This window comes from Pelodiscus sinensis, chromosome 3, assembly GCF_049634645.1.
Source record: "Pelodiscus sinensis isolate JC-2024 chromosome 3, ASM4963464v1, whole genome shotgun sequence".
Lineage (NCBI taxonomy): Eukaryota > Metazoa > Chordata > Testudines > Trionychidae > Pelodiscus > Pelodiscus sinensis.
This window is the reverse complement of record NC_134713.1, coordinates 82,722,024-82,740,173: the sequence shown is the minus strand read 5'-3', so window position 1 is coordinate 82,740,173 and position 18,150 is coordinate 82,722,024. Positions and strand designations below refer to the sequence as shown.

Genomic DNA, 18,150 nt, shown 5'->3' with positions numbered 1-18,150 from the left:
ATGGCATTTTTAACAAATTTCTGGTTGCCCCACATTCTTTCCTTACAAATGGCAAGAACATCCACTAAGACTCAGTGGCCCTGCCAATAACTCCTCCCCAATGACAGGTAATACATATATCTAAAAGCCTGGCTAAGCACAAATGTTTTACATCACACTTTGAAATCTGTTGAACCCCGCTCTGGCAAAATGAGCCAGGAAAACAATTCCACAGACAGACTGTCTCCATTCAAGAAAGGTACACTTTCACCATTCCTAGAAGGATCTATCTAGGAACTGACAGCAAAACTGTCTCTGCTGATCTCAATTTCCATCTCAACATATAGGGAGAGAAGCAGTTTCTCAAATCTCTGAATCCCAGACCATTTAGTAACATCAGAAACTGCAATTAGTCTCTTGAAATATATCCAGAATTAAACAATCCAGAATTAAACACATGACAGATTAAAGGTGTTCCCATGCTCATAATAATGGTAAATAGCAGCAGGGTGCAGGTGTCATGGCTCCTTCCCCACTTTGGCATGATAAATGCTGATGTGGGGGCCAGCAAAAGTACACCAAAACCTTACCTTTCCAGGCTTTGATAAAAAACTTCCTCCCAAAATCTTAACAACCTAGATTTTGGGGATAAAACTCCACTGCCACAACCCAAGTACTGATAAGAAAATCAGGGGAGAGATCACTTAGGGAATCTCACCCCTAAAGTACAATTCAGGACTCAAAAATTAACCAATGCCAGGTTAAGAAAAGAAAAGAGAAAGAACTTTTATCATCACCACAATATTCCTGTTGCAAGCATAATGACTAGATGGAAAAGTTACAAAGTAATATACTCATGGGCTGTGTCTAGACTGGCAAGTTTTTCCAAAAAAGCAACTGCTTTTGCGGAAAAACTTGCCACCTGTCTACACTGGCCACTTGAATTTCCGCAAGAACACTGACGATCTCATGTAAAAAATCAGTGCTTCTTGTGGAAATACTATGCTGCTCCCATTCAGGCAAAAGTCCTTTTGCGCAAAAGCTTTTGCACGAAAGGGCCAGTGTAGACAGCTCAGATTTGTTTTGCACAAAACAGCCCCGATCGCGAAAATGGCGATCGGGGATTTTTTTTGCAAAAGCGCATTTAGATTGGCACGGACGCTTTTCCGCAAAAAGTGCTTTTGCAGAAAAGCGTCTGTGCAAATCTAGACGCTCTTTTCCGCAAATGCTTTTAACGGAAAACTTTTCTGTTAAAAGCATTTGTGGAAAATCATGCCAATCTAGACGTAGCCATGGAGGAGAAACCCACCATGGGCCAGGAGCTTAGTTACAAAATAGAGCAAAAGCATTTTTAAATGCACAGACATCAGATTCCATTTCCCAACCCATAAAACAATCAAACCTAACAGATTTATCTAAACTTTACCCTACTTACAGAAGAGTGAAGAGTCTATTCTTGGAGGGAGACATTCTGTCTGTCCCCCTCAGTAGATGGAGAGAAAACTGCCCAGGACAAAGGAGGGAAAAAACAAAAATTCCTCTGTCCCGGTTTGAAATTCCTCCCTACATTCCTATTGGCTGAACCTACCTGACTTAGGTAAGGTTAACCTCTTAGTTCTCAGGCTGCTGGCTAACCCTCATAATCATGACAGCAGATAATACAATAAGAAATACTTTTTAAAAGGTTAATATTTGAGATGTAATGTATTATAAAAATGAATTTCTGTAGCAATGTTGGACTACCTTTGAGAGTTTCAGAGCTGTGTTTTTTTAACTTGAATTGCACTGACTTTTTCAGCAAGCAGACCCAATAATAATATACAATATGAAAACATGATCCAAAAGCCAAGTATCAGGCTCTCAAATTCTGAATAACCATCAACAACTCAGTGAGACACAGCAGATTCCCCAGCACGCAGTGAACTCATACAGTGAGAGAATGGTTCTGTAGGTAAGATACTAGCCTGGGACTTGCAAGCTTTCGACACAGTCTCCCACAATATTCTTGCCTGCAAGTTAAGGGAGTATGGATTGGATAAATGGACTGTAGGATGGACAGAAAGCTGGCTAGACTGTCAGGCCCAATGGGAGTGATCAATGGCTTGATGTCAGGTTGGCGGTCGGTTTCTAGTGAAGTGCCCCAAGGATCTGTTCTAGGGACGTTTTGTTAAACATCTTTATTAATGACCTGGATGAGGAGATGGATTGCACCCTCAGCAAGTGTGCAGATGACACTAGGGGGAGAGGTAGATATGCTGGAGGGCACAGATAGGGTCCAGAATGACCTAGACAGATTAGAGGATTAGACCAAAAGAAATCTGATGAAGTTCAACAAGGACAAATGTAGAGTCCTGCACTTGGGACGGAAGAAGTCGAAGCATTGTTACAGGCTAGGAACTGAATGGCTAAGTAAGCAGTTCTGCAGAAAAGGACCTGGGGATTATAGTGAATGAGAAGCTGGATATGAGTCAACAGTGTGCCCTTATAGCCAAAAAGGCTAATGCCATATTAGGTTGCATTAGGAGAAGCACTGCCAGCAGATCCAGTCAGGCTGGAGAAGGATGGCAGGAGATAAATTGCTTGATCATTGTCTTCGGTCCACCCTCTCTGGGGCACCTGGTGTTGGCCACTGTTGGCAGACAGGCTACTGAACTGGATGGACCTTTGGTCTGACCCAGTACGGCCGTTCTTATGTTCTTATCCAGAGAAGTGATTATTCCCCTTTATTCTGGTTTGGTGAAGACACATCTGTAGTGTTGTGTCCAGTTCTGGGCCCACCACTATAGAAAGGATGTGGACACATTGGAAAGGGTCTAGCAGAGGGCGACCAAATGATTAGGGTGCTAGAGCTCAAGACCTATGAGGAGAGACTGAGGGATTTGGGTTTGTTTAGTCTGCAGAAGAAAAGAGTGAGGGGGGATTTCAGCTTCTTGAAGGGATGTTCCAAAGAGAATGGAGAAAGGCTGTTCACAGTAGTGACAGATGGCAGAACAAGGAGTAATGGTCTCACGTTACAGTGGGAGAGATCTAGGTTAGATATTAGGAAAAACTATTTCACTAGTAGGGTGGTAAAGCACTGGAATAGGATACCTAGGGAGGTGGTGGAATCTCAGTCCCTAGAGTTTTTTAACTCTCGGCTTGACAAAGCCCTGTCTGGGTTGATTTAATTGGGATTGGTCCTGCTTTGGGTAGGGGGCTGGACTTGATGACCTCCTGAGATTTCTTTTAGCACTATGATTCTATGATCTGGGTTTAATTACCTGGTCTGCCACAGACCACCCGTGTGACCTACAACTCATTAATTCTCTGTGCTTCAGTACTTCACTACTTCCCAGGAGAGTTGTGAGGATAAACACATCAAAGATTTAGGAGCTCTGATAGTCTGATAAGGATACTCTTCCTTTAAACAGAGATAAAGCTTAGTATTATTAATCAGAATGAAAACTAACTATAGCAATGAAGGGATACATATTTTATTAAATAATATACATAAGTTCAACCTCCGTGCACTTTTCAATGAAACTTGAAGGCATTATGTTCAGGGGGAATTGTAGATTATTTAGATGAGGTAAGAACTACGTACTTGTCTCAGTAAAAAGCTCTATATATTCTTGTGATGACTGTACAAATATTGTCATCTAGAATTTCACCAGTGGTTCGGTTTAACACCTGCAAACTTCAAAATGATTCCACCTCTAGAGGTATATTCCCAGTTATACACTTATCTGTAGCATGTAGAGTTAATACGAGTATTAAAAATTTTCCATTGGAAGATTTAACCTTCTGAACCAACTTAACTATCTCTTTCTTAACAAGTCACTTGTAAGAGTTACATTATATCATATTTCAATTTCTAAGTTTTTAAGAATACCATTCTGAGTGCAAGAAAGACCTGAGGTGGACAAGCACTTAACTATTCTTATGCTAGTTAAGTGTGCCCTCTGGTGGTGAAAGAATATATTTTGACCATACCATTGATCCTGATTCTGCTACTAAAGCACTTACATACACTGTAGAATTGGAAGATAATGCTCCAACACAATTTATATTTCATTTCTTAGCATAAGTGTCAAGAAAATTCATTAGTCAACATAGTGCTTTGTGTGTTTAGAGATGGGAGGAGAGAAAGTGATGAGCAGAGAAAGGAAAAAAAAATTAAAAATTGCAATATTTTCTTTTCTATTAATGGGCTTGAAATTATATAATTCTTACCTGGTCTAAACAATCCACAATTCTGGCACAAAGAAGGGCTCCTGGCAGGTCAAAATAATTATCAAAGCAATAATATTTAGCTATAAAAAAAGAAAGAAACATTTGTTTGTAAACTATGCTGTATATTTTAATTGGGGGGAAAGCCTGTGTTTAAATGGTTAATTTTAAAATTCTCATTGTGTTTTTACTGGGAATAAATATTGGCCACTGGCAAATGTTACACGTGAGACTCTCTTTTTCTGGCTATCATTTTATTGCCAATACAAAATATTGCAGAACTAAGAAAGACAGTCACAAGGCTGCCTTTTGTGAACATCCTCACAAGTCTTAATGTAGAGGTATCTTAGCAGCAAGGCTGCAGACCACAGTGCTTTGTAGATTCCAGGCAGCACTGTGGCTCATAGCTCAGCCTGCTGTAACATGGACAGGCATCTGGGACTAAGCATATTGGGGGCTTCTCCAGAGCAGCCCAGGATATGAAAGGTGTAAAAGTGTTATGAAGACACCAACACCGCATTCCGGGGGCTGAGAGTTCCCTGCTGTGCCTTATAGAAGAACAGATCAGGATCTTACCCCAGGATTCCACTCCTGTAGACTTATAAGATATACAACTACCTACCCAACATGGGTAGCTATCTGTATACTTCAATGGAACTGTCCAAGAGCAAAGCTATGGATGTAATAACAGACTTCATCCTGAAAATTCTTATATGGTATTGACCTAAGCATTTTTAAATCCTTATATACTTTGTTCCTAAGGAGGCCAAGTTTATTTGAGCATCTGAACATCAAACCTCTGTATATATATAAACTGTAAAAACTGAAGTCCCTCATTTATTGACAGAACAGGTACAGGCTAGGAATGCAAATTTCCCTCCTGAAATGGAGGAAAAGCGCTCCCCACAGGGGAGAGAATAGATCAGTCTCCAAGCCCATTCAGTTCTCTACATCTATACTTAGAGGCTGTCAATAACAGACAGTCCAGAGCAGTGAGATGGCAATGTGCGGAAGTTGTAAAGATCTGCAGACACTTTGCCCAAAATAATGCAAGATGGTAGCCTCAGTGTAATTTCCCAAGGAAATCAAACCTATCCCAAAGGAAAATTTTACAAGCAAAACTAGACTAAGACCACCAACTTGTTTCATATGGGGGCAAAAAGCAATCAATCTTAACAACCTGTCATTGCTAACAAGAGCTCAGTATGAAGCTGAGAATTAGGTGATAATCTACATATGCCTTTAGCAATCCCCAAGACAACCAGCTCCCTACATTTTCCTAATTAAAAAATATGTTAAGTGTTTATGGGAAAAACTGCCTAACAGCAGCAAGTATTGCAGTAGCCAAGTTCATGAAGTTTAAAATAAAGAAATTATCTATATTTACCTGAGCGGGAGACCATTCCACTGAATGTTTTAAAGTGCTTCCATTCCCTCCTGCCATATATTTCCAAGATCTCTTCATGAGTCATACTTTTTGTACCATGGCTTGCCCTAATTGATGCATTGTGTGACAAAGATTACAATTATTTACAATCATTCAAATTTCCTATAGTGCACAGAATTTTGTGATAAATAATCAAATTCTGGTCTAGTCTATGTGATTGATGCTGCTCCCATTTCCTCTCCATTCAGTAATTTGTTCTTGGGGGAAAGGGAGAGATCTTTCTCTCAAATGCTGGGCTTGATTCTCTCATGACACAGAAGATACAGAAGTTCTCTGGTAAATTCATAGTGCCTTGCTGAAAATAAGATCACCAAATCTACCCTTTCATCTAAGGATGTTTTCTTTAATGATACAAATGATCCTCCTCTGCTCTGATTAAAAGGAATATGAACTGGGAAAAAATATATCTTTTGCAACAAGTATATGTCCCTCTTAACTGAGATCCCATCTATTAGTCTTGTTTCTTGTAAACATTCTTAACGGAATTGAGCACTCCTGTAGGCTATTGGTCAAAAGTCTTTGAGTCAAAAAATAAAGTAAAAAAGTCAAAACACATTTTATATTAATTTCAAACATATATGGATATCTTCTAAAATAGTTCCAATTATATTATTTTCAGGAGTGCCAAGAATCCATGTTCTGCGTCCAATTAACATATCTGAGGGAAAGCATGTAATTTCTTTTTTCTGCAGCATGCCAGCATTTTTTTCGAGATAACACCGTATGATTTGCCATTATGGACTCTAATCCAGTGATGAGCTCAGTGCAGGAAGGTTAATATAGCCACACAAAGTTATTTGCAGGAGTATTGCTTCTTGCACAGTCAGCTTCTAATTACTACCAGTTGTATGTAAGAGGTTTGTCGCGATTAGAACTTTTTCATAAGACAGGACTATGCAGCACTTTAAAGACTAACAAGATGGTTTATTAGGTGATGAGCTTTCATGGGCCAGACCCACTTCCTCAGAACAAATTGTGGAAGAAAATTGGCATGACCAGGGCTTGACAAATAATGCAATCTACTCGCCCGTGGCGAGTAGGTTACAACCCGGAAGAGCCGGGTTTGGGTGATCTGCGCATGTGCAGAACAATCTGCGCATGCGCAGATCGCTGGACAGCGCAGCTGGCAAGTGGGGCTCTCCATGGTTTGGCGAGCCCTGGGCATGACTATATATACCAAAGGGATACAATTAAAAAAAAAGTGAACACATATAAAATTGACAAATCAGATTTTAGAACAGAGAGGGGGTGGGGGGAAGGTTAGCATCTATGAGATAATGATATTTGGGGTAATAATTGGGGAAGTTATCTTTGTAATGGGTAAGATAATTAGCATCTTTGTTAAGGCCCATTCCCATTCGTAAAGTGTCAAATTTAAGCATGAATGACAGTTCTGAGGCTTCCCTTTGTAGTCTTGTGTTAAAGTCACTTTGAAGCAAGATGCATGTGGTCAGGTCATTGAGACAATGCCCTGTCTGGTTGAAATGGCAAGAAACTGTTTTTTCTTTGTGAAACTGTCTGATGTCTGTTTTGTGTGCTTTGATTCTTTGGCTAAGTGTCTGAGAAGTTTGTCCAATATACATAGCAGACGGACACTGTTGGTATATGATGGCATAAATTATATTTCTGGATGAACAGGAATATGTGTTCTTGATCTTGTTACTAACATAGTTAGGTCCAATGACGGTGTCAGCAGAGTAAATATGTGGACAAAGCTGGCATCGGGGTTTGTTTTAAGGGAAAGTTCCAGGTTTGGTATTAGTGTGGTATGTCCTGTGGTTGTTGGTAAGAATCATCCTGAGGTTAGGTGGTTGTCTATAGGAGACTATGGCTACATCTCTATTACTTTTTCATAAGACACTTTGTTGGTGGATATTCATTCCACTTTTTAAATTTGCAATTAAAGTTGGGTTTTATTTTTTGTATTATCAGCATTTACACAAATTGTAAGTAGAAGAGGCAGAAAATTTGCAAATTTCAGAATGTTGTCTTTGGAAAAGAGTAGAGTTTTCCCACACTTTATTTTTACCACCTCAAAGTACAAGTTTTCCTATATCTTTTATAGCTAATGAGAAATGATTTTGTCCACCAGCTATCTAATGCTACTGGTTTGGCCTCAGTGCTGCGAAGACATAAGCATGCATTTAACTTGGTACACTGTGATTAGTCTTCTTGAAGTAAATGACAATATTTCCACCACATAAAGGTAAATACAGGATCAAGGCCTATGAATACGATAGCTTGACATATCAGGTAAACAAGCAAAAGTAGTTTCAGTAACTATACTCACTCCAAGAGTCCTCTATGGAAAAAACAGTACAGGTTGAACCTCCAAATCTGGGAATCTCTGGTCTGGCAACATACATGATCCTGTAGGGCCATGGATGATGCTGGACCAAAGAGACTGGGAGGCCAGGATTGAGAGCCGGCAGAATGCAGGACTGGGGAGCCCTGGCTGGCCCAGCAGTGGCTGGACCAGGCAGCGGCTGCAGAGCCCCAGACAGGCTAGGGAACCCCTGCGTCAGCAAGGCTTGGTGGGTGGGAAGCCCCACCCTAGCAAGGGAACTCCCAATATCAACAGTGCCAGGCAGTGAACGGGGAGCCCCTGTCCTAGCCAGGGAACCCCCTCAGTGGCAGTGGGTCAAGGCAGCAGCTGCGTGATCCCAGGCCAGGGAATCCCCAGCAGGAGTAGGACTGGCCCCAGCAATGAGGCTGGCAGGGAACCTCAGGGAAGTGCCAAAGGGAGGGGGGTCAGGTGACTAGTCCTGGCCGGGGAACTACTTGGAATCCCCAATAGCAGTGGGACTGTGGTGGCCGGATGGTCCCAGCAAGGAAATCTCTGGTGAGAGCGGGGCTAGGCAGGGGAGCCTTGGCCGGGCTCCCCCAGGGAACAAACATTCATCAGCAGTGGGGCTGGCAGTGATCTGGGTGGGTGGCAGGCAGACGGCCATGGCAGGAGAGCCCTGGGGAACCCCCAGAGACAGCAGGGCTATCAGCGACCAGACGGGGAATTCTGGTGGCAGTATGGGCAGCAGGGTGGGAGCTGTAGCCTTGGGAGTTCTAGGGAGAGGAACTCGGGAGTGAGGTGCCAATAGAGGAGCACTGACCTCCCCTGGTCCGGCAAACTCCCTAGTTTGGGACACCTCAGGTCCCCAGGCTGCCGGACCAGGGAGGTCCAAGCTGTAGCACACCAATTTCCTCTGACAGCATCCACTAACATAGCTTGGAAATCACAAAGGAGTACAATATCAAAACATTAAGCAGTTATTTAAAAAAAAAAGAGAGAGAGAGAGAGAGAGAGAGAGAAATGTTTCAAACTAGCAACTAAAAGTGACTTTTATTGTGCCATTATTTATAAAAGACCGATCACCAAAAAGTTACATATGTACCTTTAAAGCAGATTGCGCACAGAGTTATACATATTGCACTTAGTAATAAATAAATACATATAGTGACTACTGTTATAAATATTTATAGCTGTTCCAATCATCAGATGCAGGCTTTAAATTATGCAATTTTTCTAGATGTAAAAATTAAAGAATATTACCTCATAATTGTTCCATCTCCAGCAAGCTTAAGAAAGTTTCCATCTTCCAGATCCAAGGCTAATCCTTTAAAGCTAAAATTAAGTTTATTTAAAAGAAGAAACAAGAAAAGTAGTAATTAGATAAGAAATTTTATCTGACAGATAGTGAAGCACAGACGTTTCAAATGATATACAGTTATAACTAGAATGCAATTTTGCAACACAAAGAGAAGCCTTCAGTCTCTAAAGACTTTCACACGAGTAACTTTATAACTCGGCTACCCTCTGAAGCTCCTTTATTTATATAAGTAAACATATGAGGTGAAATCCTAGACATACTAAAGTCAATAACAAAACTCCTCTGATTTCAATGGGTCCAGGATTATTCCAAACTCAGTAAGATTACTCATATCAATAAACATAATTTATAAGTGTTTGGAGGATGAGGGCCTAAATTTCCACAGCCCAAGTGTGTGCATTTTAGCTATTTGGAATTTTATATTAAGAAGTAACAATATCTAATTAGTTAATAGTACGTAGTTACTTGGGCTCACTACTAGTTAGAATGGACAAATGACTACCTGACAGCCCAAACATTAACGGGTGTTTTATTATAGTTCAACATGAAGGTAAAACTACAGTGCAGTTTCATTAATCTGAAACATTTAAGATACATTCAGATAAATAGAAGTTCATGTAATTAGGACAAGAAGCCAAGTAATGATTTATATTGTTTGGAGAAGCAAAGAATGGAAAACATACATATGATTCAACCGCAGCCATACCGAATGAACTCTGGAATTTTTAGAGCCCTCTCGTATCCACACAATATGCATATATTCATATCGTGATGTTTCAGTACAGGCAGTCCCCGACTTACGCGGATCCGACTTATGACGGATCCGCACTTACGAACGGAGCTTTCTCGCCCCGGAAGTCGGGGCGAGAAAGCCCCGTTCGTAAGCTGCTCCGGTGCCCCTGGTCTGCTGGAGACCTTCTCCAACAGACCAGGGGCACCGGGCGGGTTCCCGCGCTTCTGAGGCTTTGCCAGAGCAAAGCCTCGGAAGCGCGGGAACCGCTGCTGCTGCCACTTGGGTGCCGGTGCCTGTGGTCTGCTGGGGACCGTCCCCAGCAGACCACAGGCACCGGGTCTCATGCGGCAGCAGCGGGGGTTCCCGCACTTCTGAGGCTTTGCTCTGGCAAAGCCTCAGAGGCGCGGGGAACCGCCGCTGCTGCCGCTCCAGTCTGGGTGCCTGTGGTCTGCTGGGGACACTCCAGTCTGGGTGCCTGTGGTCTGCTTCAGTCAAAGCGGCAGCAGCGGCGGTTCCCCGCGCCTCTGACGCTTTGCTCTGGCAAAGCCTCAGAGGCGCGGGACCCCCCCGCGGCTGCGGCTTCAGTCAGGGTGCCTGTGGTCTGCTGGGGACCGTCCCCAGCAGACCACAGGCATCCAGACTGGAGCCGCAGCCGTGGCGGGGTCCCGCGCCTCTGAGGCTTTGCCAGAGCAAAGCCTCAGAGGCGCGGCACCCCGCTGCCGCTGCGGCTCTGCTCCCCGTGTCCCTGGTCTGCTGGGGGGGGGGGGCGCAGCTAGTGTGCCCCCCCCCCTGCTGACCAGGCTTTTGTTTTGGACTCTGGGGCAGAGCAGCTGGGGCGCTGCCGATTGGTCCTGCAGCGCCCGTGGGCACTATTGGACCAACCCGGCAGCACCCCAGCTGCTCTGCCCCAGGTCCTGATTCAGCCGCTGCTGGTCAGTTTCAGCAGCGGCTGAATCAGGACGTCTGGGGCAGAGCAGATGGGGTGCTGCTGGGTTGGTCCAGTAGCACCCCAGCTGCTCTGCCCCAGGCGTCCCCAAGTCAGCTTCTGCTGAAACTGACCAGCGCTGACTACAGGAAGCCCGAGGCAGAGTTGCTCTGCCCTGGGCTTCCTGGAATCAGCTGCTGATCAGTTTCAGCAGCAGCTGACTTGGGGACGCCTGGGGTTCTTAAGTTGATTCTCTATGTAAGTCAGAACTGGCGGTCAGTTTCAGCAGTGTCTGAATCTGGACGCCAGTTCCGACTTACATACAGATTCAACTTAAGAACAAACCTACAGTCCCTATCTTGTACGTAACCCGGGGACTGCCTGTATATAAAAGTAACACTGAGATGAAAAGACTACCATAATTTAGTGAATATAACCTGTGGGTTATATTCGTTTTTACAACTCCTGCCCTCCTCCCCCCACAGGGTATACTCGGGTGTGGGGTATACCAAATTTTTTTTACACACCATTTCACAGCACGGTTCCTCCGCAGCCTCCAGCCAGTGAGCACTCCCCGGCCCAGTTCCTGCGCAGCCTCCAGCCTCTGGGCGGGGGAGCGCTCACCGCCCGATTCCTCCGCAGCTGTAGGAAGGGGCAGAGGGAGAGCTCATCCGGCTGTGCAGGAACCGAGCAGTGAGCACTCCCCCGCCCGGTTCCTGCACAGTCTCCAGCCTCCAGATTCCAGGCGGTGAGCGCTCACTGCCTGATTCCTCCGCAGCCGTAGGAAGGAGCAGGGGGAGTGCTCATCCCGCTGCACAGGATCCGGGCGGTGAGTGGCTGGCTGATTTCCCCCTTTTCCCCCACCATAAATATACCCCCGGCAAAGCCTTGTATATCCTGCGGGTTATACTCATGTGCAGGGTATACAAGATTTTTTTAACTCAAAAAGCAAAAACCACGGGGTATATTTGGGAGCGGGGAATATTAGCTAAAAGACGGTACTCCAAATATAGATATCTCACTCCAAATGCTAACATTGTAAATGAATAAACCAAACAACATTTTATCTGAAATAGGATCATATTAAAAAGTAATCACACTGAAAACACTATATTAGCTTTTAGACCTAAAATGAAAACTATATTAGCTATTGTTTTGATTCACCAGTAAGTGCATACATATTACATTGCCTTTATCTTTGGAACTGGAACACGTTTTAAACGGCTAATCTAGAGCCAAGAGATCCAGGTTTTTAATATAGGTCAGTATCTTGCCTGTTCACAAATGAAAAATATTAAGAGTGGAAGAAATTTAAGACATGCACATGTGATGACACTGACAAAAAAGCTTATGCCTAGGGTTCTAAAACCACAATTTACTTGCTGCAACACTATGAGAAAGTCAATTAAATTCTATGCAATTTAGTTTTCTCCCACCATAAAATGAGGATAATATTTACTAGTTTTTGTAAAATCTATATGTAATGGCTCAGAATTTATTAAAGCTGGTTGACAAATCTCAACTTTTTCAAAAGGAGAGAATTTTAATTTAATGTTTTTTTCAAATTTTTTGAAACCTTTAAATTAAGAAAATTTTAACCAGCTCTGCCATTTATTATTTTGGAATTGTGTCATTCAATATAATTTGACTTTTAAAAAATGATTTAGGAACTTGAGATAGGTTCTTTGGTGGGTCTCACAATCATAACAGCTCTTTAGTAATACAAGTTATTTTCCCAGCCTCACAAAAATTGTGGAATCAAGGAAATAAGAAACTTTTAAACAATACTTACCAAAAGTCCCAGCTTTCTGGAGTTATATTCAGCAAGCCTTTATCATACCCCTTCTCAGTTACCAGGTACCGGGCAAAGCTATCATATATAAGCTATAAATTAAAAAAAAAGAAAAAAAAGAAAAAAGAAAAACTTTCCTTACCCATACAAGTAAAATGGGTGATTAATATGAGAACTTATCCCTGAATTTATAAATCAATTCTTAATTTTAATTAATTTTTAAATAATCATGAGTCACAGCGACATTTAAAATACTGTTTGCCATTGTTTCTGCAGTACGATGAAATTTCAAGAATTAAGTAACAGACAGAAAATATGTACAATTTTATTTTGGCAAAAAAGCCAAAACATTGCAGAGCTGAATTTCTGAGAACACTTTGTGAAAGCTATGTAATACATTAATGTTACATGTATAGCAGCACATAAAAAAACCCTGTCAACTAGTCATTTCCTAGAGCCAGAAAAGCTTTAGTTCAGACAAATGCTGTTGAAAGTGGAAGTCAGGCTATTGAAAAGTTGACATCTTAACCATTTTTTGAAGGACAATTGTATTGTCAACTAAATTACTTTTTTTTTTTTTTTTTGCAAAAATGGATCTCTCAGTGGAAAACTTTGGATATTAATTTTTCAATATCAAAATCCAAAATCCAGTGACTCGTGTGATCATAATGAACTGTACCTATCATAGCTGGCTTACCAATAACAACAGGAGCCATCACAAATATTAATTACTGAAAATCATCCTGCAACATTCTGTGAATGAATGTAGACATTATGGCTACGTCTACACTGTTCTTGCAGCTGTTCTTGCACAAAATCTTGCCGGGTGTCTACACTGCACGCACGTTCTTGTGCAAGTAAATTTACAGTCTAGCATCGGAAAAAAGGGCTTCTTCCGCAAGTGTTATTTCTCTCCCCACGAGGAATAAGCCCTTTTGCGCAAGAGGGCAGTGTAGATAGGCAACATGAATTTCTTGTGCAAGAAACCTCTATGGCTAAAATGGCCACCAGAGCTTTCTTGTGCAAGAGAGGATCCACACTGCCACAGACGCTCTTGCACAAAAACACATCTCTTCCACAAAAGCACATGCCAGTAGTATAGACATGCTCTTGTGGAAGACTTTTTGTGCAAGAACTCTTCCGCAAAGCAGTTCTTGCGCAAGTAGGTGCCAGTGTAGATGTAGCGTATAGGTGGAAGGAAAAAAGAAAAGGGACAAGGCATATGCAAGTCTTGCAAAACATTCTAGAGTGTAAACTTGCAACTAGATGGTATTTAGGGAAGAAACAAAAGTCAATGAAACAACACGGGGAAACAAAAGGAAAAACTATGTAGCACTTTAAAGACTAACAAGATGGTTTAATAGGTGATGAGCTTTCATGGGCCAGACCCACTTCCTCAGATCATATTCTGGAAGAGAACTGGCATGACCATATATAGCAAAGGAATACAATGAAAAAAGTGAACACATTATTAACTGACAAATCAGATTTAGTACAGAAGGTGAGTAGGGACCTTGGGCAGCAGCCCCTGCTGGAAGCAAGGAGCCAGGATATAATAGCAGCCTGGCTCTGACCTCTGAGCCTGAGAACGAGCCTGGCTGAGAGCAAGTAACTAAGGGTGTGTCTAGACTACCTAGTTTTGTCGACAAAAGTGGACTTTTGTCGACAAAACAATACCAGCGTCTACACTACCGCGGAGTTCTGTCGACATAACGTCAACAGAACTCCGCGGTTTTGTCGACGCTGGTATACCTCATTTTACGAGGCAAAACACCTTCTGTCGACAGAGTTCTGTCAACAGAAGGTGTTATTGCCTGTAACATTGCGTCCAGACTACGGAGTTCTGTCGACAAAGCGGCTTGCTTTGTCGACAGAACTCCATGTGTCTGGACGCAAATTGTCGACGGAAGTTTTGTCGACAGTATCTGTCGACAAAACTTCCGTCGACAAAACGCGGTAGTCTAGACGTACCCTAAGAGCATGGTGGGCAGAAAGGCTCTAGCTGAAGCCCACCCTCTCGCCTTGGGGTAACAGCATGATTTGTGAGCAGTTTTCTTGTTTATTTTCCAGCTCCTGCATGAAGCTGTGAAATTGACAATGACAACCAACAGCTGACCTAAATAACCCATAATCTACATGGACACTACGTCACCCTAGCTACACCAACACAAGTCCTACGCCTCTTGTGGAGATGGAGTAATTATGTTGCTATAGCAGGGCATGTACATTGGTGGAAGCAAGGCTGTAGTGCAGTGGTGGACAATCTGCAGCCCATGGACCGCATCCAGCCCACTGGGGTTCTCCATATGATCCACCAGACACTTTGTTTACCATTGCCCATGTGCAGGGTTTCCATCCACATAGTTTTTTCGGCCCAGCATTCCTGAAGTGACATGCCTAGGCTCACTGGATAACTTGATGGTTACATGTAGGAGAGTACATAATCAGGCCTCCTGGAGCATTTAGATGTCTTCTTGTAGCTAGCATTTATCACTTAATCCTGATACAGTGGCAGCAGTGCAAGGTGGCAGGCGTGAACTACCTACCCTCCTACGCATAACCATGTAACCGCTGAAGTTTTCAGTAGTTACACAATTACTTAACTAAATGCATTTTAACATCGCTAGTGTAGACCAGGCCTAAGCTTTATAAGAAGCATTTCCAGCACATATTCACACTCAAGACATTTTTGTGAAGTAAGGCAATGTGAAACAGATGAAAATAAACAGTTCCTCACCTCTCCCTCCCAGTAAGAACAACAGATTCTGAAGCTTCAGAAAGAAGCTGCATGCTCATATGCTAAACATTTTATTTTAAGCACCTAAGATTTCACTAGTCATCAAATGAAGATGAGTCATCCAAAAATATTAAAGGCCTGAATTTCAAAGACGCTAAGATCTTACCACGCTCTTCAATGGTAGCTGCCTCTGCATTCAACAGCTATAAAACTCAGCTCCTAAGAGTGTTACAGCTACAAAGGCTAAGAAAATCGAACATTTGGCATTTTGTCTACACTTGAAATACTCTAGCTGTGCCACTGTAGCACGTCACTATGGACACCACTTACACTCATACAATCATAGAATCCCAGGGCTGGAAGAGAGCTCAGAAGGTCATCAAGTCCAACCCCCTGCCCAAAGCAGGACCAACCCCAACTAAATCATCCCAGACAGGACTTTGACAAGTCAGGAGTTAAAAAACTCTAGGCATGAAGATTCCTAGGTAACTCATTCCAGTGCTTCACTACCCTCCTAGTAAAATAGTTTTTCCTGGACCTCTCCCATCACAACTTGAGACCATTACTCCTCGTTCTGCCATCGGTCACTACTGAGAACAGCCTCTCTCCATCCTCTTCCAAACCTCCCTTCAGGTACTTGAAAGCTACTATCAAATCCCTGCTCATCTTCTCGTCTGGAGACTAATTAAGCTCAAATCCCTCCTCCTCTCCTGGTAAATCATTGGGGGATGGGGAATGTCTCCTATTGCTGTAGTTAATCTTCCTCTCCCAGAGGCGGTAAGAATTGTTCTGTTACCCTAACGCGGTCAACACCACTATGTGACTTGGGGTGTGAATTTTTCAGGGCTGAGCAACACAGCCAGGTCAAAGCCAAGCCTGACTCCATTCACTTTACTTGGGCTCAAATTTCTACTGAATTAGAATGGGACAGAGATCAAAACAGATAGTTTTGGTTTAAGCTTCCAAGAAGGTGTAACTAAACACACATGCATATAGCAAATTTAATCTCAACAAGATCCAGAGGTACATTCTACTTAAGATGCGTCCCTACTAAATTTTCAGACCCTGAGTTAAAAATCTCCCCCCACCCCCAAGTACCCTTATTAAAACAATGGTGTAAGTTTGCCCAGCTGCTCACAATTTAAAAAGCGGGGCAATGTCAACAAAAGCAGCGGAGCTAGACAGCCTCCTGACCAGCTCTGCAGCTTCCCATGAGAACACCCCAGGGAGCTCTGTCTTGCAGCCAGCTCTGGGCGGGGCGGTGGCAGCTACAAGCTGGGCACAAGAACCTATGGGCGGGGCCTCGCTTCTCGGGCCGGGCCGGGCGCCGTGCAGCCGAGGAGCAGGAGAAAGCAGCGCGCGCCTCCTCGCGTGCCCCGCTGCAGCCAACCCAGGCAGAGACGCCCAGGGACCTGCTGCAACCCCTCCCCGAACTGCCCGGGCTGGGCGGCTGCCAGGGGTTTCCCCAGCTGCAGGCGGGGCGGGAAAGGCTGCAGCAAAGCTGGCTCCGCAGCTCCGGGAGCCCAGCCCAGCCCCCCGCCACTCACCCGGGCGGTCTCCGGGAGGTGGTAGCAGCACAGCGTGTGGTCCAGGTCGAAGCCGATGGCGTCGCAGGCGGCCAGAGAGAAGGGCCGGGTCATTGCTGCGCGGGCGGCGCCGGGGCTGGCCACGGGAAAGGGAAGCGGCGCTGCTACTGCTTCCTGCCGCGGCTGCTCCCCACGCGCTGCTGCCGGCCCGCCCTCGCCGCTCCCCAGGAGCTCACCTGCTCCCGCCCGGGCAGGGGTGACCTGTGCTGGCATCGCGGAGGCGCAGCGCCCCCCTCTGTCCCTGCTTGCAGCGTAATTGCTAAATGGGGTGTCCCGTCGGCACCAGCCCTCCTGGGACCTGCCCCTCTCCCCTGCACCGTGTGGCACTGCTCGCCCGGCCACGTATGCGGGGCGCTGGCTGATGGGGGCATCAGGGAGAGGTGTAATGGCCTGGTCCTCATGAGACGCCAGAGATCGCTCGCCATTTACGGGGAAGAGCGTTGGTAGCCTGGCTCTTTCCTTTTCACCTCAGGGGAGCGTTTACTTTTCTCCTCCCTTGCTGCTGGAGGCCTGTGTCCCTGGAAAACAAACCCCCTCCTCAGATTGTATAGTTCCAGCACAGTTATGGTGACCATATTTTCTCAACCAAAATTAGGGACACATTAGCCATGCCCCCTGACCCAACAAGAAGTCCCACCCATGGAGGTAGTACTCCTGGGGTCAAGATGGGCACAGGACCAGAAGTAAAGGGTGTTGTGTGACCCCTCTAAGAACTCCTCCTACTGTCCTCCTACCAATAGGGATGGGTTTGGTCCCCACACGATGCCCCCCACCCATGCAACTATTCTGCAATTGCATTAACCCGATTTGCATTGCATTAAGGTGGGGAGGGCTGAGGGAATTGTTCCTTCTAAGATTTTCCTCCTGTGAGCAGAGTGAATTTTGTCTTGCGCACCAGTATTGAGTTTTGTGCGCTTGTTCAGATGTGTGCCACTGTGGCACCCAAGTTATTAAAAAATATCTTATAAACCTCTCCCTTTTCTCTCTGCTGCCATGTCTCCTCCTTTCCCCCTCCCCTCACTCCATCTGCTTCCCTGGTGCCTGCTGTCCCCCACTCCTCACCCTTCTGTGCTTTCCTGACTCTTGCCCTTCTCACTCCCCTCAGCCCTCCTGGGACCTGCCCCTCTCCCCTGCACC

The 18,150-nt window shown here is 44.4% G+C and overlaps 1 protein-coding gene across 3 annotated transcripts in view; it reads right to left on the bottom strand.

Annotated features, from left to right (window-relative positions):
- NT5DC1 (5'-nucleotidase domain containing 1) overlaps positions 1–17,281 on the bottom strand; it is a 267,029-nt gene extending 249,748 nt beyond the window's left edge. Inside the window, exons 1-5 of one of the 3 annotated variants that reach the window (XM_075924007.1) lie at positions 16,975–17,281; positions 12,691–12,782; positions 9,183–9,254; positions 5,576–5,682; positions 4,192–4,271 (exon numbers count right to left, since the gene is read on the bottom strand). In XM_075924007.1, the coding sequence (XP_075780122.1) occupies positions 4,192–4,271; positions 5,576–5,682; positions 9,183–9,254; positions 12,691–12,782; positions 16,975–17,226 (603 nt within the window). In that variant the 5' untranslated portion in view covers positions 17,227–17,281. The remainder of the gene's footprint in view (positions 1–4,191; positions 4,272–5,575; positions 5,683–9,182; positions 9,255–12,690; positions 12,783–16,974) is intronic. The other 2 variants (XM_075924008.1, XM_075924009.1) reach the window with 2 other exon arrangements.
- Between the last annotated feature and the right edge of the window lie 869 nt (positions 17,282–18,150).